At 48.6% G+C, this 19,748-nt stretch overlaps 3 protein-coding genes across 4 annotated transcripts; 2 read left to right on the forward strand and 1 right to left on the reverse strand.

The window, feature by feature from the left end:
• Positions 1–1,528: 1,528 nt before the first annotated feature.
• kcna7 (potassium voltage-gated channel, shaker-related subfamily, member 7) lies at positions 1,529–7,399 on the reverse strand. 2 transcript variants are annotated; one of them, XM_040191929.2, is made up of 4 exons: positions 7,084–7,399; positions 6,753–6,794; positions 5,830–6,590; positions 1,529–4,067 (listed from the first exon to the last, which is right to left on the reverse strand). In XM_040191929.2, exons 3-4 carry the CDS (start codon positions 6,541–6,543, stop codon positions 3,126–3,128), a joined length of 1,656 nt encoding a protein of 551 aa, XP_040047863.2. In that variant the 5' UTR covers positions 6,544–6,590; positions 6,753–6,794; positions 7,084–7,399; the 3' UTR covers positions 1,529–3,125. The 2 variants fall into 2 exon arrangements, with proteins under 2 accessions (XP_040047863.2, XP_040047864.2); XM_040191930.2 differs by having other exon boundaries at positions 6,994–7,216.
• Positions 7,400–8,455: 1,056 nt separating this feature from the next.
• Positions 8,456–11,872, forward strand: hsd17b14 (hydroxysteroid (17-beta) dehydrogenase 14). Its single transcript, XM_040190322.2, has 9 exons — positions 8,456–8,695; positions 8,773–8,811; positions 9,103–9,200; positions 9,567–9,633; positions 9,739–9,830; positions 10,243–10,347; positions 10,444–10,511; positions 11,082–11,178; positions 11,366–11,872. The coding sequence occupies exons 1-9, from the start codon at positions 8,614–8,616 to the stop codon at positions 11,510–11,512; spliced, it is 795 nt and encodes a 264-aa protein (XP_040046256.1). The 5' UTR covers positions 8,456–8,613; the 3' UTR covers positions 11,513–11,872.
• A 1,096-nt stretch (positions 11,873–12,968) lies between these two features.
• Positions 12,969–19,659, forward strand: bcat2 (branched chain amino-acid transaminase 2, mitochondrial). The gene is made up of 11 exons (XM_040190319.2): positions 12,969–13,255; positions 14,314–14,385; positions 14,774–14,974; positions 15,096–15,206; positions 16,196–16,315; positions 16,402–16,565; positions 17,731–17,873; positions 17,967–18,052; positions 18,139–18,279; positions 18,361–18,435; positions 18,735–19,659. Exons 1-11 carry the CDS (start codon positions 13,238–13,240, stop codon positions 18,774–18,776), a joined length of 1,173 nt encoding a protein of 390 aa, XP_040046253.1. The 5' UTR covers positions 12,969–13,237; the 3' UTR covers positions 18,777–19,659.
• The last annotated feature ends 89 nt before the right edge of the window (positions 19,660–19,748 follow it).

Below are 19,748 nucleotides of genomic sequence, written 5' to 3' on the forward strand. Positions count from 1 at the left end.
CTGAATGAAGAAAAAAAAAGGGGGGTGTCGAGGTTTGTCGGGAAATTCTAAATTTGTGATGAGGATGTTTTTCGGACACTAATCCGTCTGATGACTCTGGCACACGACGCGAGGATGTCATACCATCTGAGGGGGGGTCAGGAATTTAATCACAGCGTAGTGAGGAGTGTGTGTGTGTGTGTGTGTGTGTGTTGAGGTTATGAACATCATCTCCTCCGAAACACTTCAGCTCGTTTCAAATATATTCTTTAGTTGTTATTATTAAGACCCAAAAAACGCTTATTGATCAATGATATTTTGAATGAACGTCAAACCAAATAAGTCATGGAATTAGATTCATTTGACGGCTAAATTTCCTGGGAAGCAAGTTGTTTCAAAAGTAAGAAGAAAAAAAGGCGCCATTTGTTGAGCGTCTACTGAGAAAAAAGCGTCACTGGGGTCGTGAAGTCTAGGACCACTAAAGCGTCAGTATTTGTTAAAATTGGGTGTGAGAAGGTGTTGCCATGGCGTCACATTGAAAGTCTGGTGTGACATGATGGATGAAGTCATGCTGTTACAGCCGTGTGAGTTCCAATGAGGACATTTTTCTCCTTAGGTCTGTGTATTTTGGCAACAAAGATGATTAAATAGTTATTAAAAGGAGCTCATATTGAATTATTCCAAAAACCCACACTAAACGCCAAAAGGAAATCCCCAAATGTCCCCGGTGATGCATTATGTAGAATTGGCTGGAATGTCAGACACCAGATTGAATCACGTCAACTTTCATCTGCTTCCAGTTTGGTACAATAATACAAAGCCTTTTTTCTTTTTTTCTTGCCTTTTTCAGTAACAGGGAATAAAAACAACATAACATAACATGCGGATGACATGGCGTGAATTGACGTGATCATTTTGCTCGTTATCAGTTCAATGAAATCCAGCGGCAGCGAGACGGGACGTCCCGGTTTTTAAAACACAGTCTGACATCTAGAGGCGGGATCGCTCATCGCACGGGGCCCCTGCGCGTCGCAGCATCCTTTCTGCACTGAGTGACGACGCCTCGTTGTTGGGATCCGAGCGCGTGGAAGTAAATCACGAATCCACGACCTGAGCGATGAGCATGTGATCTTTATTAAATGAAGGAAGACATTCGGGTTTAAACATGCACAGCCACATCTGTCTTAAGGGTTGTATTGCGGATCACACGACATCGGCGCATAATATTGCGCAAACAGCGCATAAAAGTATCTCAGATTCAGGGTTTGCAAAATCTTTTTTTTAAATTGTATCAAGAATTTGGGAAAAACTCTAAAAATCCAGCAAAATGCCCTTTATTTATTCGCTGCCTGTCATGCTAGTTGTTTTTGATGATTGGTGAATGATTTGGATCAAATATTTGATCATACATGAATTAAAATGACAGTTTCTCTTCTATCGAGTTTCTCACAGGGAGACCGAGACACCTGTAAATTACTTTGCAGAGCTGGTCTGAAAAAGTCCTCGTGGACAATTGAAAACGGGAAAAAAATAAGAAAAAAAGCCATCATGATTTTTCTGTTGTATTTTTATATTATTGGTTGATAATGTTCACAGATAAACACCACTTTTCGGAGGAGCGAATACAATCTGCCGAGGCAAAACGTTAGCCAGTGTTAGCTAACGTTATCTAGCGTTAGCTAACGGCAGTTTCTGAACTTCCCAATAACATGAAACATGGACAACATCTGGTTCAGCTCTTAGTGAGCAGCCGTGTTTTAAATTGTTGAACAAAACTGTACAAAGCTCTTGTGAACCACAGACTTTATTTCAGTACTCAAAAACCCAAAGCTAATAACAAATATACATTCACCGGAAACAGGAAGTGCAAAGATGCCGATTCCTTTCTGGGTTTGAAGATTCCTGCAGCGGGATTCATTAAAACATTTCATTCTTTTAATGAAATATTTGACCTTTTATAGTTAGTTAAGTTCAACAAAGAATGTCTCATAGTAGCGAAATCAAAAATATAAAAACTGAACAGCATATTAAAAGTGTTTTTTAAGGCCTTCATCTTCGTGTGATTTGGGATCAAAGGTCAGCCGATGAACGAGGGAAACCACACGCATATCTACAGCTCAAACGCATCTGCGCTTTTAGGCAGGTTAACGAGGGGGAAGGCGTCCCCGTGACAAGCGAGGCCTCGCCATGGCTCCGCTGGTTAGAAATGTCAGCCGTATCCATTACGTCGCCGTATGTAACCATGACCGCCGACATGAACTCTGTCCGCGCCGATGAGCAATTTACCGGTCGCGGATTACATCGCCGACACCACCGCGGCGCCGTGCAGTTCGCTCCCGCAGGAGATCACTTCGCTGAGCCGTGTGTTTACTGCACGCTGGCTTTACATGGTCACATTTCTGCAGAAGTGCCATCTGTCGTTGCAGGGATTTTCATTTTTACATTTGACACCTGTACAGCGACGATCAAGTCGCACGAGCAACTCACGGGTGATTAACCACGCTTTTACAAACATGTTCAGATTCCTTAAATAATCTTTGTCCTTCTGCTGCACAATGGGAAAATATGTTTAGCGTGCTTTTCAAACAAAAATGAAGTTTCTTAGAAAACAAACTATATAGTATAAGTATCATTTTTTACCATTTGCCAGTGTAACCGAGGTAGTGTTTCAGTCAACACAACTGAACATGAAAAACTGTCCACATGCATGTGGAGAATACAGCTTCCGATAATATATGTAGAATAAATAAATGTTAACTTAACCTACTAAACCTACGTATATTCAGGAAACGTTAAAGGAAATGATAGAATTATGTAAATGTAAAATCACGTAATACCTAAAATCTTTATTATCATTTTTCTAATAAATGCCATTGTTATTGCCCAGAACAAGCAAAAAGTCTCCTCACTCAAAAACATTTTTTATCTTTTTCATTGTGCACCAGGTGTTTTTTTTCCTTGAGCTGGACAGAAGAGATCACGTTACATTTATTCATTGAGAAAAACAGATGTTTCCCGTAAACAACGAGTGAAATAAAAACCAAGCAAAAACCTCAAATCCAACATGGTCGATCTGGTATCAAGTCTCTTGTGTTCACGTTCCGGTCTCCGCCCTCCCCTCCGTTAAACGTCCGACTGCCTCGCCGTTAAACCTGAGTGACCAGAGTTTCGTTGAGGTAGAAGTTTGTCCCTCTCCGCCCGGCGGCTTCCTGTCCGGCACAAAGCCCCACCAGGAGGGAACCGTTGAGCGGCGGGCAGATGCCGCCGCCGCCGCCGCCGTCCGGCCCGTACAGGGGGGCGTAGTCCCCCGTGTGTTCGAGCTCCTCGTCCGCCCCTTCCTCGCGTTCCCCCTCTCCGTCGTCCTCCCCGTCCCACAGCAACGTGGACACGTGCTTGTACTGCGTCGTCTCCTCGCACTCGTTCTCGCGGTGGTAGAAGTAGCTGAAGTTGGACACGATGACGGGCACCGGCAGCGAGATGGTGAGCACGCCGGCGATGGCGCACATGGAGCCCACCAGCTTCCCCCCGACCGTCTCCGGGTACATGTCCCCGTAGCCCACTGTCGTCATGGTCACCACGGCCCACCAGAAGGCCCCGGGGATGCTGGTGAACGCCGTGTCTTTGCTGTCCACCTCCGCAAAGTAGGCGGCGCTGGAGAAGAGGATGACGCCGATGAACAGGAAGAAGATGAGCAGGGCGAGCTCTCTGAGGCTGGCCTTCAGCGTCTGGCCCAGGATCTGGAGGCCCTTGGAGTGGCGAGACAGCTTGAAGATCCTGAAGACCCTCACCAGCCTGATGACCCTGATGAGGGCCAGGGACACGGAGGGCGGCGCGCCCTTGTCCTTGGCCATCTCCGTGCCCAGGGTAACGAAGTAGGGAATGATGGCGAAGAAGTCGATGGTGTTCATGACGTCTTTGAAGAAGTGCACCTTGCTCGGAGCGCAGATTAAGCGCACGATGAGTTCGAAGGAGAACCAGATGATGCAGATGGTCTCCACGATGAAGAAGGGGTCCTGGAAGGGGTTGAAGCCGGGCGGGACCGAGATGGTTTCGTTCGCTATGGTGGGGTGAGGCATGGTGGTGAATTGCTGAGAGACAAAAAAAATGACAGAAAAGTGTTTTCAGATTAAACCAATAAAGCAAATGATATATATATATATATAGATGTACATATCTATATATATATGTAGATATATTTATATTCTCTCGTGTGTTGTTGCGTTGGGAAACATGAGAGTAAAGGGGTTGCTTAAGTACTAAGTGTCTCCATGGCGACAATGTTTACAGGAATGGAAACAGCGGACGGCGGATCGGTGAGAAGACGCAGTTATTCACAAAGTTTGTCCTCAGCACATTCGGAGTAGGACACCTGTCACCAGGTCTGATCGAGCCAGTGAGATCAGTGATACGGTGCTAACTTTCCCCTCCTCTCCATTTTCACTCCACCGGCTTTATTTTTCCTCTGATATAAATCGGTTTCTCTATATATAAACACACACACACACACACACACAAAAAAAAACCTGGAGTTCATGTGACGCTGGGTTGCGTTACGGCCTCAGACACGAGAGCGGCGGCATCCGACACTTGGTTTAACGGGCTGCGTGTTTTTTTTCTGGGAAGTAGGTGCAGGTCTGAAATGGTTGGGCATTAGTGTCTTTGAACAAGTTAGATATGGTTACTCCCAGCTGCCGGCGACCTCGAAGCGCACATTGTCCCCGACGCCACATGTGCTAATATATTTTATATATTTTGTAATGATGTGTCATTAGTGGTCCCAACGAAACATTCCCATCAAAATAAAGGTAGTGGGAAGGCCGGAGTCACGGATTGAAGTAGGCTAACCGAACAGGTATGTCGAAGAACTGATAGCAATGCCAACGCCGCTAACAGTGCAACTCAAGTGAGTGCTGACAGAGCTAACGGTGTTTACCGGCAGGGGAACCCATTCACATTCACCTAAATTGTATGAGAATGATCTTAAAATTTGGGGACCTTTCTCCAATTAAACGGCACACCGCTCGTCACAACAACAACATTCACGCGGGTTTTGTGTTGTTTGTGTAGCGTTTCAAAGCAGCTCTGCTCACTTCACATACATCCTTATATGTATAGGAGTAACAGAGCAGTGTTGGGGGGGGGGGTTTGTAAATGCTAGCGCGGCAGCGGTGTCACTTCTGCCGTCCGAACCTCCAGAATTCGAACCTCGCCTCCGGGCCACTGGAGTGTACGCGAGGCTAATTTGGTTTAGCGGCGGTCATCAAAAAGTCTCTTTTCCATGCTGTTTTCAGTTTGCAGCCTGTGAGTCACAGCGGGTATTAATACAGACATTGGTTTATGTGTTGATGTCCTTCCCTCTATATTTAGCCCCTTTGGCTCTCCAAGGGGTAACGTGAGACAAGGTCGTCTCCTTTCCTTGCTTTCACTTCACGGGCCTTTTTTTTTTTTTTTTTTTTTACCTCTAACTCGTTCCACACTGTCTCCCTGCTCCACCACGTCGGAGTGTCCACTCTGGCCTGAATGCGCTTGTTGCTTCTGGCAGTCGGCCCCGAGTGGCCGACGAGGCAGTTCCTCTGCACGACGTGAAACCTCCGACCCGTCCTACTCAGGCTTTCCTCACCTTGATCTTTAACATCCCTCCTCGTCTCCTTTGGCTAAGTCAGCTAGGATCAGATCTAATGTCCAGTCTTGAATAATCTCAGGAAAGAACTCTTAACTTTGATATTTCTAATCCTTTTGTTCTGCTTCTATATTCAGCCTGTTGTCCTTCTACGTTGACCTCACCGCTCTCTCACAGTGAATCTCTTTGCACCCCGTCAGCTACCTCAGCACCGTGCAGCCCGTCCTCACCTCCCTCTGTTCCTTCTCAAGCCTGAACTCAGGCAGCGTCTCCAGGCAGAAGATGAGAATGGAGAGCACGATGACCATGACGCTGATGATGGCGATGATCCGAGCTCCGCCGGAGGACTCCGGGTACTCGAACAGCATCCAGAGGCGCCGCTGCAAGTCATTGGTGGGTAAAGGCCTCTCCTCCTCCTTGGAGAAGCCCTCCTCCGCTTTGTAGCGGTCGATGGTCTCCTCCCCGAGCTCGTAGAAGCGCAGCTCCTCCAGGAACATGTCCAGCGGCACGTTAGCGGGCCGGCGCAGCCTCCCGCCGGACTGGTAGAAGTAGAGGATGGCGTCGAAGCAGACGCGGCTCCGGTCCAGGAAGAGCTCGTTGCGCACGGGGTCGAAGTAGCGCAGGCGCCGGCCGGGGTCGCCCAGCAGCGAGTCGGGGAACTGGGCCAGGGTGCGGAGCTGGGTCTCGTAGCGCATCCCCGACACGTTGATGGCCAGGCGCTCGGCCAGGGCCCAGCCGCTCCTCCAGGGGCAGCGGCGCTTCTCCTTGGCGGCCCCCCTGCCGGGCTCCTTCCCGCCGATTTCCTTCTCCAGCTTGTTGTTCTTGTCTTTGGTCCACTTCTCTTCATCGACGACGTCCTCGGCCTTCTCGTTCTCGTTAGTCTGCCCTCCTCCTCCTCCTCCTCCTCCTCCTCCTGTGCCTCCTCCTTTGTCCTGATGATCCATCACTTTCTTTCTTGGGTTTGTTGACTTACTTTCCTCGTGTCTTCGCTCTGTGAACAAGAGAACACAGCAGGGAAACATCGGTAGATAAAAGCCAAAAGAAAGACACACAAAGATTATATGTGTAAAATAAAATACACTGTGTTGTTACGTTTGGTCATAAAACAACAAACACAAACACATTTTCACCAGCTAGAACTTCCAAATCTCACCTCTTTTTCTTCTTTCTCTGTGAATTCAACGGCACAATTGTTCTGGACAACAGAAAACAAAACATCTTGAGGTCACGTTACAATTTATTATGTTTGGCTGAATTGTGTAACGAGCAAATTGATTTTAACCAAACAAAGTCAAAACACCCAAACTATTTAAACCATTTAAACAGAACACAGAAGACAGAATTGCTATGAAAATGTCCCCATGTTCTTTACATTAATTAGAAGATTTACGTACGTCTCCCACTATATTCCGAGGGGTAAATAACATCAAGCAGGCGCTCCGTGCAAAAAGCTCCACACATGCGGTCGGCCTCGTGCTCATCACCAGTTTAGCATGTCCAGTTCTCCCAGTAGAATCCTCCTTCCGCCAGAGCCCCCGATTCAGAGCTAACGACGCCTGCACAGGTTGACCATGTCTCCGTCCGACCGCACCTCCACCTCGGGGTGCCTTTCCGTCTGACCTTTCCCCTCTGCACCCGCTCGGTCTCTCTCCTCGGAGGCGGGTGGGGGTGGGGGGGGTCGGAGGGGGTGTCGGGGGGAGCGGCGTGGCTCCCTCGGGGTGCTGCTGCGGCGTTAATCTGCAGCTCGGATGGTCACGCTTGTTTGTAGGTCACTCGCGGCCTTCACTTGAGCTCGCTCTCACGCTCGGGTTCGCTCCCCGGGGGGAATGCTGTCGGGCCGAAATTCAATCCCGGACCCCGCTCCCGATCCAAAAAGCACCGCTGCCCACCCCTCGAGCCCCCACCCCCCCCCCTACAGACACTTCTTATCTGCCCCCGACAACTCTACCCGTCCTGAAAATGTCAGCCTGTTAACCTCTCACTCGCTCTTAAACATACTGCACATATTTGCACTCATGTGTGCACATGGAACTGTACACTCACATGGCAAAGGCCAAAACTATTACGTTTAAATATTATAAGCAGGACTTTGGAGGCACAAAGCTGTGTTTTCATGGTATAAATCTATCCAATCGGCCACTTGATGGAGGCTGGCGAAGAATTGTCCACCAATTTAAAAACGTGGCAAATGAGCTTGACCTGCAATTGCAGTTGTCGTTGTGAATTAAATATAAATCAGGACATCTGTGGCTATTTTAGACCCGTCATTAAGTTTACGCTGAAGCCGCGTGACAGGTTCAGGGGCCCCAAGCGTCAGGGGCCTCCCTCGCCTTCAACTCCTACACGCCGTTTGAAGAGAAACGTAACGACGTGGAAGAGGCTCAAAATGACCACAAAGTAATAACGAGTCACTCGACAACCCAAACAGAAGAAGAACAACCCAAAGAGACACAAACACACGCAGAGGGAAGTGAAAATGACAACAGAAAGACACAAAACAACATTTGCTTTATTGTTTTATTTTTTTTGTGGCTCGGGGGGCTCATGGGGGGCCCATGGTCCTCTATTGCCCAGGCGTCACTGTATAAGAGCATAAATAATTCAGAACTCATCACAACAATTGTTATTGTTTGTTGTTGTGAGTTTTGATCTGGTTTTATTGCCAAGTTATCAAGTAATTTAAACGCATGTCTTTCCTTAGCAGCAACAAAAGGTTTCATGGGAGGAATTCCAGTGTGTAAAAGTGCACAATTCAGTGACTAATTTTCCAACTTTATTGGCCGCTTTTGAGTGAACGTTGTGATTTCCAACACTACCAACAGCCCCTGAAGGCAGCAGCGCGATACCGCGTGATGCGCGGCCGAATTGCGGTTTGAATTGCGGCGACGGTTCGACGAACTGAAGAGGAAGAGCGCGCGCCGGACGCTTCCTGGTCTCGGTCACGTGGTGTGTCACGGGTCGCGCACAGTTGAGGCGTTCAAAGATCGCGTTCAGAAGCAGAAGCAGAACCCGAAATGTCGCTCCGATACCCCGACAGAGTTGTCATCGTGACCGGGGGATCCAAAGGGATCGGGAGAGGGATCGTCAAAGTGTTTGGTAATTATTCTCATTTATAGTGCGCATGCGTATTTGGTGAATTACCAACCTGAACATCTTGGGTCTTTTCTTTTCAGTGGAGAATGGAGCCAAAGTGGTGTTTTGTGCAAGAGGAGGTCAGTGAACTTTACATTCGGATTGTTTCGAGTAAATATGAAATGCACGTATTCAAAACAGAATTCTAAAAATACTACATTCAAAGTAGTACTAAAGTACTTATTAAGTAGAATCAGTTTTGTTCCAGAGTTATCTCATGTATAAAACATTCAATGCATTTTTACATAAATTAGCAATTGCAGGTGTAAGCATACAGTACAGGTACAAGAAGGTCTGAATTGGAGTTGTACTGAAATACATTTAAAGCTTAAACACACACTTCATTGACAACAATAACTCGTACATCCCAGGTGCGGCAGGTGAGGCTCTGGAGGCGGAGCTAAACAAAACAGGACCTGGCTCGTGCAAATTTGTCACATGCGACATCTCCAAAGAGGATGACATCAAGGTATTGTGCGACATTAACGCTGTTTCTTGTTATTGGCCCGATCACATGACCCGTGGCTAAAAGTGTCTCCCGTCTTTCAGCCCAAAACTTCCATTAAGTCAAACAAAAGTGTCATTTTATTGTTGTTTTACCCTTTTCTGTCCGCTAAAACTGGAGCGACAGGAACTCCCTCAGCCCCGGAAGCCTTCGTCTGAACCAGTTCTGCAGGTTGCTCTGGGGACGGGATGTTGTATACCAAGGGCCTAACCACGCATTCTTTGGGGGGGTCGTGTTCCCAATATTGAGAAAATAGCAAAAGGCTAAAAGCGTCAGCTAAATGACCTGTGATGTATATACGTATAACTGGTGTTGCGTGTCTCCTCACAGAGGCTGATTGACGTCACGGTGGCGCGTCACGGACACGTGGACTGCCTGGTCAACAACGCGGGGTGGCGTGAGTCTTTTTTTGATCCTCCCTCCTCCGGCAGACTCCGTGATGGTGATGACGATGACGCGTTCGTGCTCAATTGGATCTCTCTCGGTATCTGTTGGTCTGCAGACCCTCCTCACAAACCCACCGATGATGTCACGGCGCAGGAGTTCCGGGACCTGCTGAATCTGAACGTCGTCAGCTACTTCTTGGCTTCTAAGGTAACGTCTTCCCGCCGGTGTGCGACATCTAAAAATGACAATATCATGTAAGGATTAAACTCTTAGAAGAAATTGAATTGTGAAATGTGATCCCGACATGTATTTATTTTTGATGATAATCATAAAACGACGACACAGCATGGCAGTAAATGAGGGTGCATTGTAAAAAACCTTAATCTGAATGCGTCTGATCGGAGGTAAATTCTGTTGTCTTACTTGATTGTTTCATTCATCCATTTATTTATTTTCGGGTTTGTTTTATGTATCCAACGTTTAAAAAATAAAATTGCTCGCTTTTAATTTAGATCCACGTCTGTAAATCGAGTCAAAAAGGCAGCGTATTCACTTTGTTTTTTTAAAATTCAGCAACCTGTCCAAGTGACGTAGGAGGTCTCTCTCTCTGTCTCCTCAGTACGCGCTGCCGTATCTACGTCAGCGTCATGGAAACATCATCAACGTGTCCAGTCTGGTGGCGACCATCGGTCAAAAGCACGCCGCCCCGTACGTGGCCACCAAGGTGAGATCATCGCTCCAGCTGCGGATGACGTAATTACCTTCAATCACAGGTTAAGCGGGAGGGAGAATGTACGCCATGTGCTCTTTTCTCCACCAGGGGGCGATCATCTCCATGACTAAGGCGATGGCCGTGGACGAGAGTGTCCACAACGTGAGAGTGAACTGGTGAGACCAGCGGGAGGCTTTTTGTTGCCGTTCCGTTGCCCGGGCAACGGCTCTGTTCTACTTCCGGTCAGCTGCTGCGTCTACAAAGGCTGCAACAGGAGACACGACGACTCCCATCTTTAATGTCGAGTTTTCATAAGGTCTTAAAGCCAAAAAAAAAAAAAATAGATTTCTAGACATGTTGGATTATTACAGGTGATTTTTTTTTTGTTTTGCATAATCTTCACAAGCTTCACAATGTAGAAGTAGAAAGCTAATGTTGCTGCTTTAGTTAGTTAGATCCAGTGGTTCCCAACCTCAGGGTCGTGACCTTTCAAAGGCATCGCTATATGAAGCCAAGAGCCTCGAGATCCAGATAAAGTATTTTTATGATTTGAAATATTTTCATCTCTTTCCAAATTGGGAAATATGACATACTTTTAATTTAATCGATATGAGGGTCTCTTTTCCACATAAGAGTCTCCGATCAGAACAGTTTCTGCAACAATCCCTCTGTCCTTTCTGGTACACCTGAATCCTTGAATGAACCCGAACTTTGATGTGATGCCGCTGTGTGCCGTTGTGTTGCAGCATCTCTCCAGGCAACGTGCTGACGCCGCTGTGGGAGGAACTAGCAGGACAAACACCCGATGCTGCTGCCGCCATCAAAACAGGAGAAACCCATCAGGCAAGTTCTGCCTGTGGAACCGACCGGGTTCCTCCTCTGAGCGGGAAATGTGTGGGATTGTCACCTTTTCTGATTCCAAAGTACTTGTTTTATTTTGCAATTGTCTGAGAGCCGCCAAGCCGCTTTCCTCCAGTGATGGAGCCTCATAAAAAGCCCGCGAGCGCTGACGTGTCGTCCACTCACACAGCTGCTGGGGCGCATGGGGACCGAGGGGGAGTCCGGACTGGCCGCCTTGTACCTGGCCGCGGACGCCACTTTCTGCACCGGGATCGACCTGCTGCTCAGCGGAGGAGCAGAGCTCAACTACGGCATCAAGAGTCAGATCCCCTCCTGACCGTCGCCTCCCCCCCCGAGCACCCAAGGGACGAGTCACGGCCTCTGCGCCATCTCAAGAGATTCTACATGTTTACAGGGTCCTCAGTCATGTGATTGTTCGCCACAACAGCCTCTTATACACGTCTTATCTTTGCAAGCTTAGGTTCAATGTGTTTGGTTAAAGGGTTAAACTTTGATTTCCGAATATTAATAATACGGTATGGTCTTATTCTCTTTATTGTAAACCTTTTTTTATCTTGTGTTCCTATGTGTTTTGTCCAGTATCTCTGTTTTTCTAATTGTCTTACCTTCGCACATTGACTATGTGCATTGTGCAGCACTATTAAACTTGACAGGACTTGTCCTGGTTCCCCACGGACTCATCGTCGTCGAACTGCTTGTTTAGCGGTTTTCAAATTAAGTGTGGATTATACATTCACTAATACCATACTCGGGCTATTGTGCTTTAAGGATGTATCATAATCCGTAATTGATCCCCCATGAGGGGAATTTGGCTGTTGAACTAGCTTGTGTCCAGATAAACCGATTAATAAATATAACAAAACCCTCTTTGTCAATAGATATTATTTAGTTCTGTACATGGAGAACAAAGCGCTGAGGAGCGGTTCAACTGAAAAATTAAAACACCTGAGCAGGAAATAAAAATCTAAACGTTTTAATGTCTTATATCAGAGGTCTTCAACGTTTTTCAAGCCAAGGTCCCCCTATTCTACGGAGTTTGGTCCGATATCTTTTATTTTTTGAGCTTCACGTTCTTTAGACGTGAGCATAAAGGCGATCTAATCACCGATCTGATCATTCATGCTGATACGACGATGAAAGGAGCACTCAGTCAACCGGTGCCCAGCTTGAGAGCTGCTGAGGGAAGCTGAGTGTGTGTGTTGCGCACTGACAGGTAACGTCTTCTCCATCAATTTAGACGTTCGCTTCAATATGTTGGATTCGTGTTTATGTGTATTTAAAGACCATAAATAAAATTCTGATTCTGATGACATTTACATTTGTTGGGAAAAAAATTGTCTTATCAACCAAAAATTTTGCGACCCCCCTGCAGTACCTTTGCGGACCCCTTGGGGGTCGCGGACCCCCTGTTGAAGACCTCTGTCTTTTATAATGTAACACAAACAAAATAGTAATAAGCAAAGCTCTTCTTTAAACTTCTTCAATCTAAATACTCGGGGGACCAAATAAAAAATAGTTATTAGATATTAAGTGTGAATAAAAAAGGATAGTCCACGGTTTTCATTCATTAATGTCGTTTATTTTACACGTTTTGCAACTCAACTGGACAACCGCTCCCCCCCGAACCGGCCAATCAGCTTCCACCAGCATGACCCCTGATGAACCCACCCCGCGAGCCTGCTGCTCCGCCAATCGGATTGTACGCTTCGGCACGCCCCCAATGACGTCATTGTATGAAACTAGTTATTAAAAAATAATTAAAATATGTATTTATATTTATTGTATTTTTTTCCAACTCGGGTGTTCGTGAACCGTTTAAATCAGTTTTATTTTTTATTTTACTAACCCCGAACGAACGGAAAAATAAACACAGCGTTAAAAGGATCGATAGACCGGGACGGTGAGTCACGCGTGGGCGGTTTCTCAATCCAACAGAAGCCGGACGAACAAAAAACGTCTCAAAGCGGAACCCAAGTTGACTTTGAACCCGCGTCTCCGTTTCCACACGAGCACATAATCGCGTATCATCATCGCAGCGGAGATGGCAGCGCTCCGAACGGTGAGTTCACTGACCGACGTGTCCGGGTTGTTTATTGCGCGTTTGCGTCGACTGTCCGGGTTAATGGTTCACGCACATCGGCGATAAGGGCGCCGATCGCGATCGATAAAGCCCACGGTGACGTCACGTAGGTTTTCTTGGCTCTGACGCCGGGGAGAGCGAAGCGACGCGGCGCCGCAGAGGTCACGGAACCGAACTGCGTGCGGAAATCCGACTATTAAAACAGTCTTGTTCATCGGCGTGAAAACAACGGCCTCTCACTAATCAGATCAATACGTTGTGTAAACGTTCAGGGTGAGATAAACAATTCGGCACACATGAGATGTGCTGGTTTCACTTCAAATTCTGAGGGAAAAAAAAAGAAGTTAACCAAACGGACTTTTTTTGACCCCCTTCTGCGGGTTCGGCGGAGGTTTGTTGTCAAACCAGCTGATTATTGTTATCATACATCCGACCGATGCAAAATAAGTCACTTAACTCTTTCTAATTGGTCTGTTTTTAACGGGCTCAAGGCTGTAAGTCTGTTTGTTTTTACCCGCATAACTAAGGTCCCACAGTGTGTCACGTGTCAGTGTTTTTACTCTGGTGTCCTGCATCACATGCTGATTTTTCTTACATTGGAATCCACAGTCTTCAATGTATCGAGAACAAATGTCATGCATGTCACAAACCTAGCAGTGTGGATAGAAGTTGGAATTTAGCTTTAATGCAGCTGCTGACAGTTTATTCTTTCATCGCTATTCCTAGATTTGTTTTCACATGTGTTCTGTTGATAAGAAACCGAATACTGGTTTCCTTTCGGCACAGAGGATCCCCGCAAACCAATGTCTCACCTTCATTACAGCGCTGCTGCCCACTGTTTCCTACACCGGTTCTTTAGCTGTCAGAACCCTCGGGGCAGGACACACACACACACACACAATGTCAGGACGCCGTGTCCCTTTGTATTCCCTGAGGCTGTGGGAAATGTCGCCTTATGGGAAGACGAAATGTCTTCACGCTACAACGTTGACCTTTCAAAAGATCACCGGTAGCATTGTGGTGTTTTCGATCTGCAGGCACTCCATGGACGCCTCGTCCCGGCTCTCCCTTTGTCCTTCGGCTCGCTGCGGAACGCCAGTTCCTTTAAGGTAATGAGGGAAACTCACCCCCCCCTCCCTGATGGGACGACGCCCTACTGGTGCGCCTTGTTACTGGGAGAAGGAGGTCACATGACTCTAAAGTGGGACTAAACTTTAACTCACCTTTGAACTTAAAGTTTCTTTTCCCTTTCTGTGTTTTCCTCGCTGTCTTCCTGTCTGTATTCATTTAATTCAGTCTAATTTAAATAATTGTGTCAAGTCGACCAGACGAGTCGGCCTCCGCTCACTTTTTAGCTTTTTAAAAATCCAGCTCTGTCAATAACGCCGATTTTAATAAATGAATAAAAATCAATCCCTGTTGTCGTCGCCCGCTCTGCTCTCGTCCCGGCTACGTCTCTCTTTTTGTCCCCGGCTCGCTTGTCCGTCTCCGCCTCAGGCGTCGGATCTGGTCATCGAACGCAACGCGGCGTGCAAGCCGAAGCCCGACCCCTCCACCCTGGTGTTCGGCAAGCAGTTCTCCGACCACATGTTGACCATCAACTGGTCGGCGAAGGCCGGCTGGGAGGCTCCTCGGATCAAACCTTTCCAGAACCTGTCGCTGCACCCGGCCACCTCCGCCCTGCACTACTCCATCGAGGTGAGTGCGTCCGTTATCAGGTCAGAATTCATTCATTAAGGGCCCTCGTGCTGCCGGTGGAGGTTTGACGGGCTGCTGTTGTGTGTGTGTGTGTGTGTGTGTGTGTGTGTCCTCGCCCCAGCTGTTCGAAGGCATGAAGGCCTTCCGAGGAGTGGACAACCACATCCGGATGTTCCGCCCCATGCTGAACATGGCGAGGATGCATCGCAGCGCCGAGAGGAGCAGCCTCCCCGTGAGTCCAAATGATGACACTCTTCCCGTCTTTAACCGGCAGGAGTTTCTCACACGCACACACACGCCCCGGAAAAAGATTCATCGCTGCATCTTGAGCAACAAAAGCATCAATGTCTTTATTTTTGTTTGCCAATAACTGGTTCACCGGTTTTCTCGCTTGCTGCTGCGTCCTGTCGTGTGAGGCGGCTCTTATTCACTGCAACCTGAAGCTGGTGATGCAAGACTCGACGGCTCGTCAGGCCACCGGGAAACTCCCGCGTGCGCCCACTTCCAGTCAGAGACGGGGAACAAGGAAGAACATGTTCATATCAAACACGTGTCCTACACGGCTGCTGAACTCCTCACCTTTTCCGAGCAGCAAGCGACAACCATCTTGTCTTCCGTTCAAGTGTTCCTTCATTTGGCTGATTCGGTGGTTCTTCCCCTTTAAAAACCGAATCCAAGGATTCTTTCCTTTTGCATTTGTCCGTTACTTCCCTCTCAAGTTGCAACTAAACGTACGGACCACGAAGAAGCTCCGTCCTCAGCCGCCGCGAGCTTCACGCGGAGAAAGCGAAGCGTTTGTTTACGCAGAGAACCCCCGATGCGATTGCGATGGTGCTACTCATGCCGGGGGTGGTGTACTCATGCCGGGGTGGTGTACTCATGCCGGGGGTGGTGTACTCATGCCGGGGTGGTGTACTCATGTCGGGCTGGTGTACTCATGTCGGGCTGGTGTACTCATGTCGGGCTGGTGTACTCATGCCGGGGTGGTGTACTCATGCCGGGGTGGTGTACTCATGCCGGGCTGGTGTACTCATGCCGGGGTGGTGTACTCATGCCGGGGTGGTGTACTCATGCCGGGGTGGTGTACTCATGCCGGGCTGGTGTACTCATGCCGGGGTGGTGTACTCATGCCGGGGTGGTGTACTCATGCCGGGGTGGTGTACTCATGCCGGGGTGGTGTACTCATGCCGGGGTGGTGTCCCCGTCTTGTTTCCTCCGCAGCTGTTTGAGAAGGAGGAGCTGCTGGAGTGCATCAAGAAGCTGGTGGAGGTCGACCAGGAGTGGGTCCCCTTCTCTCAGGACGCCAGCCTCTACATCCGACCCACCTTCATCGGCACCGACGTGAGCGCCGTCATCTGTGGTACGCCCGGTTACCGTACCGACCCCTGCTAACTCTCATCTCCCCCCTCCCCCCCGTCTTCTCCCAGCCGTCGCTCGGCGTGTCCCACCCGAGTGAAGCCATGATCTTCGTCATCGTGGGCCCCGTGGGGCCTTACTTCTCCACGGGCTCCTTCAACCCCGTCTCCCTGCTGGCCGACCCCTCGTTTGTCCGGGCGTGGAAAGGCGGCGTCGGGGCCTACAAGATGGGAGGGTGAGTTTGTTTTCCCCCGCCCGCCCGGGCGAGTGAGAACGCGCCAGGCGTTTTGTTCGTGTCATTGGAAGACGCTTCCTGGCCGCGGGCCAAAACAAGCCAGACTCCTAAATTACCCTTCGAATCATCAAAAGTGCTCCACCCGTTGTCAGCGGCAGCATTGTTGTGCAGAACCACATTCTGAGGCTTGAGTTTTCATCTGCAGTCGGGTCAACGCCGCTTACCACAATATCTGTTTCGTGTTAAGTAGAGAAAAACCGAAGGAGCGCAGAGCTTCTCCCCCCCCCTGCTGTCAGATATCAACACACATGGAAAATGATTCCCGACATCTGAGAGTTTAATGACCTGCACGTGGTTTAATGTCTGGAGTTCATCTGGTTTCTTGGGATTCAATCATATCAGATGATACGAAAATGCAAATTATATTGCAGAAGAATATAAAAAAAACAATAAGACTCATGAATCCATCAGTTGTATTCTAGAGTTGTTCCATCAGCTTTATAACACCGGCAGGTCTCTAACGTGCTCGGTCTGCGTTTGATATTCAGCTTTACGGTCTGTTTGTGCTCACGCGGCGCAGAGAAAGTGCTTCTTTAAGACGGACTCTTTGTCCCGTCAAAGCAGGGCGATAACCAGAGTTTGACCCGTCCAACCGGTGGATCGATGACAGGAAGCAAATACAACGAGGAGAATCCGGTTAGACGAGTGTTTAATCTCCACTCCACACGGCCTCTAATCCCCCCGCTGGGATTACACAACCAAACCCAGGGAGGCGGGGAGGACATTACAGGGTCATCATCATTTAGGTTTTGTTCTTTTTTTCAAGCATTAGATTCGTATTCGCGGCTTCATAGCTACATTAGTTTATTTTAATATAAAGTGGTGTCGATGAAGGTCGATCCAGGTGAAAAAAAAGCCAAACGGGACAAGTTGAGTCGATCAGCTCGGCGGTGCCGCCTGGTGGAAGTGTGACAAGGACGCTGTCTCAGGATTAAACCAAACTCCTCTTCTACAAAAGGTTCATTTTCATGATGCCACAGAATAACTAATCCTGAATATTGTTTCTGAAAAGTCATCGTATTTCAAACGGAAGCCTCTCTGATCCTCCGACGTGCACTAAAGCTGCCCCTACCCCCCCTCCACCCCCCCCCCCCACCCCCCGCAGTAACTACGGGCCCACGATAGCGGTGCAGAACGAGGCGGTGAAGCGCGGCTGCCAGCAGGTCCTCTGGCTGTACGGAGAGCAGGAGGAGATCACCGAGGTCGGGACCATGAACCTCTTCATCTACTGGACCAATGAGAAAGGAGGTCGGGACCCCAAGTGCTCCTCAGCTTTTCTGTGTTCCTTCTGCCCCCCCCCACCCCAAAAAAAACGTTTAATAAAACTGTGTATTCCTCCAGAGAAAGAGTTGCTGACCCCCCCTCTGGACGGCATCATTCTCCCAGGAGTCACCAGGCAGTCGCTGCTGGACCTGGCCAGGACCTGGGTAGGTCCTCCACACAGAGCTCCACGGACCCAGTAACCCCCTCCCTCCCTCCCTCCCTCCCTCCCCTAACCATGTGTGTCTCTCAGGGTGAGTTCAAGGTCACAGAGCGGACGATGGGCATGAAGGAGCTGCTGGGGGCTCTGGACTCCGGGAAGATCCTGGAGGTGTTCGGGGCCGGGACGGCCTGCGTCGTGTCTCCAGTCGGCAGCCTCCTCTACGGGGAAAAGGTCAGAGTTCAACTCCCCCCCGCCTCTAATTCCAGGAGACAGCATTGATTCTAAAAGTCTCGAACATCTCCCCCCCCACAGAAATACGAGATCCCGACCATGCAGAACGGTCCCGACCTGGCCAAGAGGTTCCACAAAGAGCTCACTGATATTCAGGTGAGTGCAGGGCCTCCTCGTGAAGGTGGAGCACCTCCTCGTGAAGGTTCAGGGCTTCTTGTCGCTGCTGCAGAGGAACCTGCAGGTCGGCGCCCCCAAGTGGCAGCGACACGTGACGACATGCGTGTCATGTTGATGCACCACCCACATTGACTGAGGCCTGATTCTGTGTGGATCCTAATTTAACTTGATGGAGGGCGAATGAACTCGAAATGTGATCTTGGTGAATCTTATAAACTTTCACAAAACATCCAATAAAACCTGTTTCGCTTGTTAATTCCTCCTTTTTGTCTCCCCAGTACGGACGCACGGCGAGCGAATGGGCCCCGCTGGTCGTTTAACGACTCTACTGCACAAGTCAGTTGTATCAACAGTTCAATTAGGACGACCAGCGGCCCCCAAATCCCCCCCCGACCCCCCCACACACACTCACACACACTCAAGAGGACGAGGACGCCTCTCTTGTCTCTTTTCCTCGTCTCTGTACCGGTGGGCTGCGCTCGGGGGGGGGGGCTTGAATGTAACCCGTGTTACATGTTACATGACGTGTTAAGCCAACGCGACCCCTTCGCCCCCCCCCCCCCCTCCACCCCCAAAAAACCAGCTGGGGAGGGAAGAACGACAAAACGCAGCCAGATGATTCCAACGGAAAAAAAAAGACGTGATGAGGTGAAATGTTCGACGCTGATTGGTCGGTCCGGCAGAGCGAATCCACCCCTTTTTAAGTCGTCCTCGCACTCTGCCTCCCTCCTGGGGGGCCGTAGCTATTAGCACAAAGACTCATTAACAAAAACAGGGCACAAACTGTCGCGTTGTCGGTCAAATCGTTGCTCTGTATTCTGTGTTTAGGAAAGCCGAGCTCGACAAATGTATAAAACTTTATTAATAACGTCTTCTGTTACGTGTGCGATGTGAGGGAGCGTTGCTGTTGGTTACGGGGGGGGTTAAAGATGGACGAGCACTTTTACACGGTGTTACGTGTGATTCCTGCGCTGCGTGTAATAATCATGGACACATGTTACCTGCGGGTCTTCGTCCTCATCGTCATGCAGAGTTTAGATTTGTCTTCCAAGGTGTTTTGGTTTTTCTCTTCCCTCCATTTCGAAGGTCCCCCCCCCCCCCATTTCTGTCCAAGTGCCTGACCTCTGTTACTGTGTGTAGTTGATTTTAAGTGTTTCTTTTACTCGGCTGTGATGTTTTTACAATAAACGCGTTTGGAGTTTAGTCTTGTTTTGTTATTTAATTGTTTCACCGTTTGGGAATTTTATTCAGCTCGTTATTTATGATTAGGTCATCTTTTTCAAAATAAATCA

The sequence above is a fragment of the Gasterosteus aculeatus genome, chromosome 11, assembly GCF_964276395.1.
Source record: "Gasterosteus aculeatus chromosome 11, fGasAcu3.hap1.1, whole genome shotgun sequence".
In the NCBI taxonomy this organism is placed as follows: domain Eukaryota; kingdom Metazoa; phylum Chordata; class Actinopteri; order Perciformes; family Gasterosteidae; genus Gasterosteus; species Gasterosteus aculeatus.

Excerpts from the sequence above, each read along its gene's own strand:
- kcna7 (XM_040191929.2), bottom strand. The coding sequence starts at position 6,543 with ATGGATCATCAGGACAAAGGAGGAGGCACAGGAGGAGGAGGAGGAGGA. Across the intron at positions 4,068-5,829 it reads TTGAGAAGGAACAGAGGGAG|CAATTCACCACCATGCCTCA; the intron begins GTGAGGACGGGC and ends TTTGTCTCTCAG.
- hsd17b14 (XM_040190322.2), top strand. The coding sequence starts at position 8,614 with ATGTCGCTCCGATACCCCGACAGAGTTGTCATCGTGACCGGGGGATCC. Across the intron at positions 9,201-9,566 it reads CCAAAGAGGATGACATCAAG|AGGCTGATTGACGTCACGGT; the intron begins GTATTGTGCGAC and ends GTCTCCTCACAG. Across the intron at positions 11,179-11,365 it reads AAACAGGAGAAACCCATCAG|CTGCTGGGGCGCATGGGGAC; the intron begins GCAAGTTCTGCC and ends CCACTCACACAG.
- bcat2 (XM_040190319.2), top strand. Across the intron at positions 14,975-15,095 it reads CCCTGCACTACTCCATCGAG|CTGTTCGAAGGCATGAAGGC; the intron begins GTGAGTGCGTCC and ends TCCTCGCCCCAG. Across the intron at positions 16,566-17,730 it reads GGGGCCTACAAGATGGGAGG|TAACTACGGGCCCACGATAG; the intron begins GTGAGTTTGTTT and ends CACCCCCCGCAG.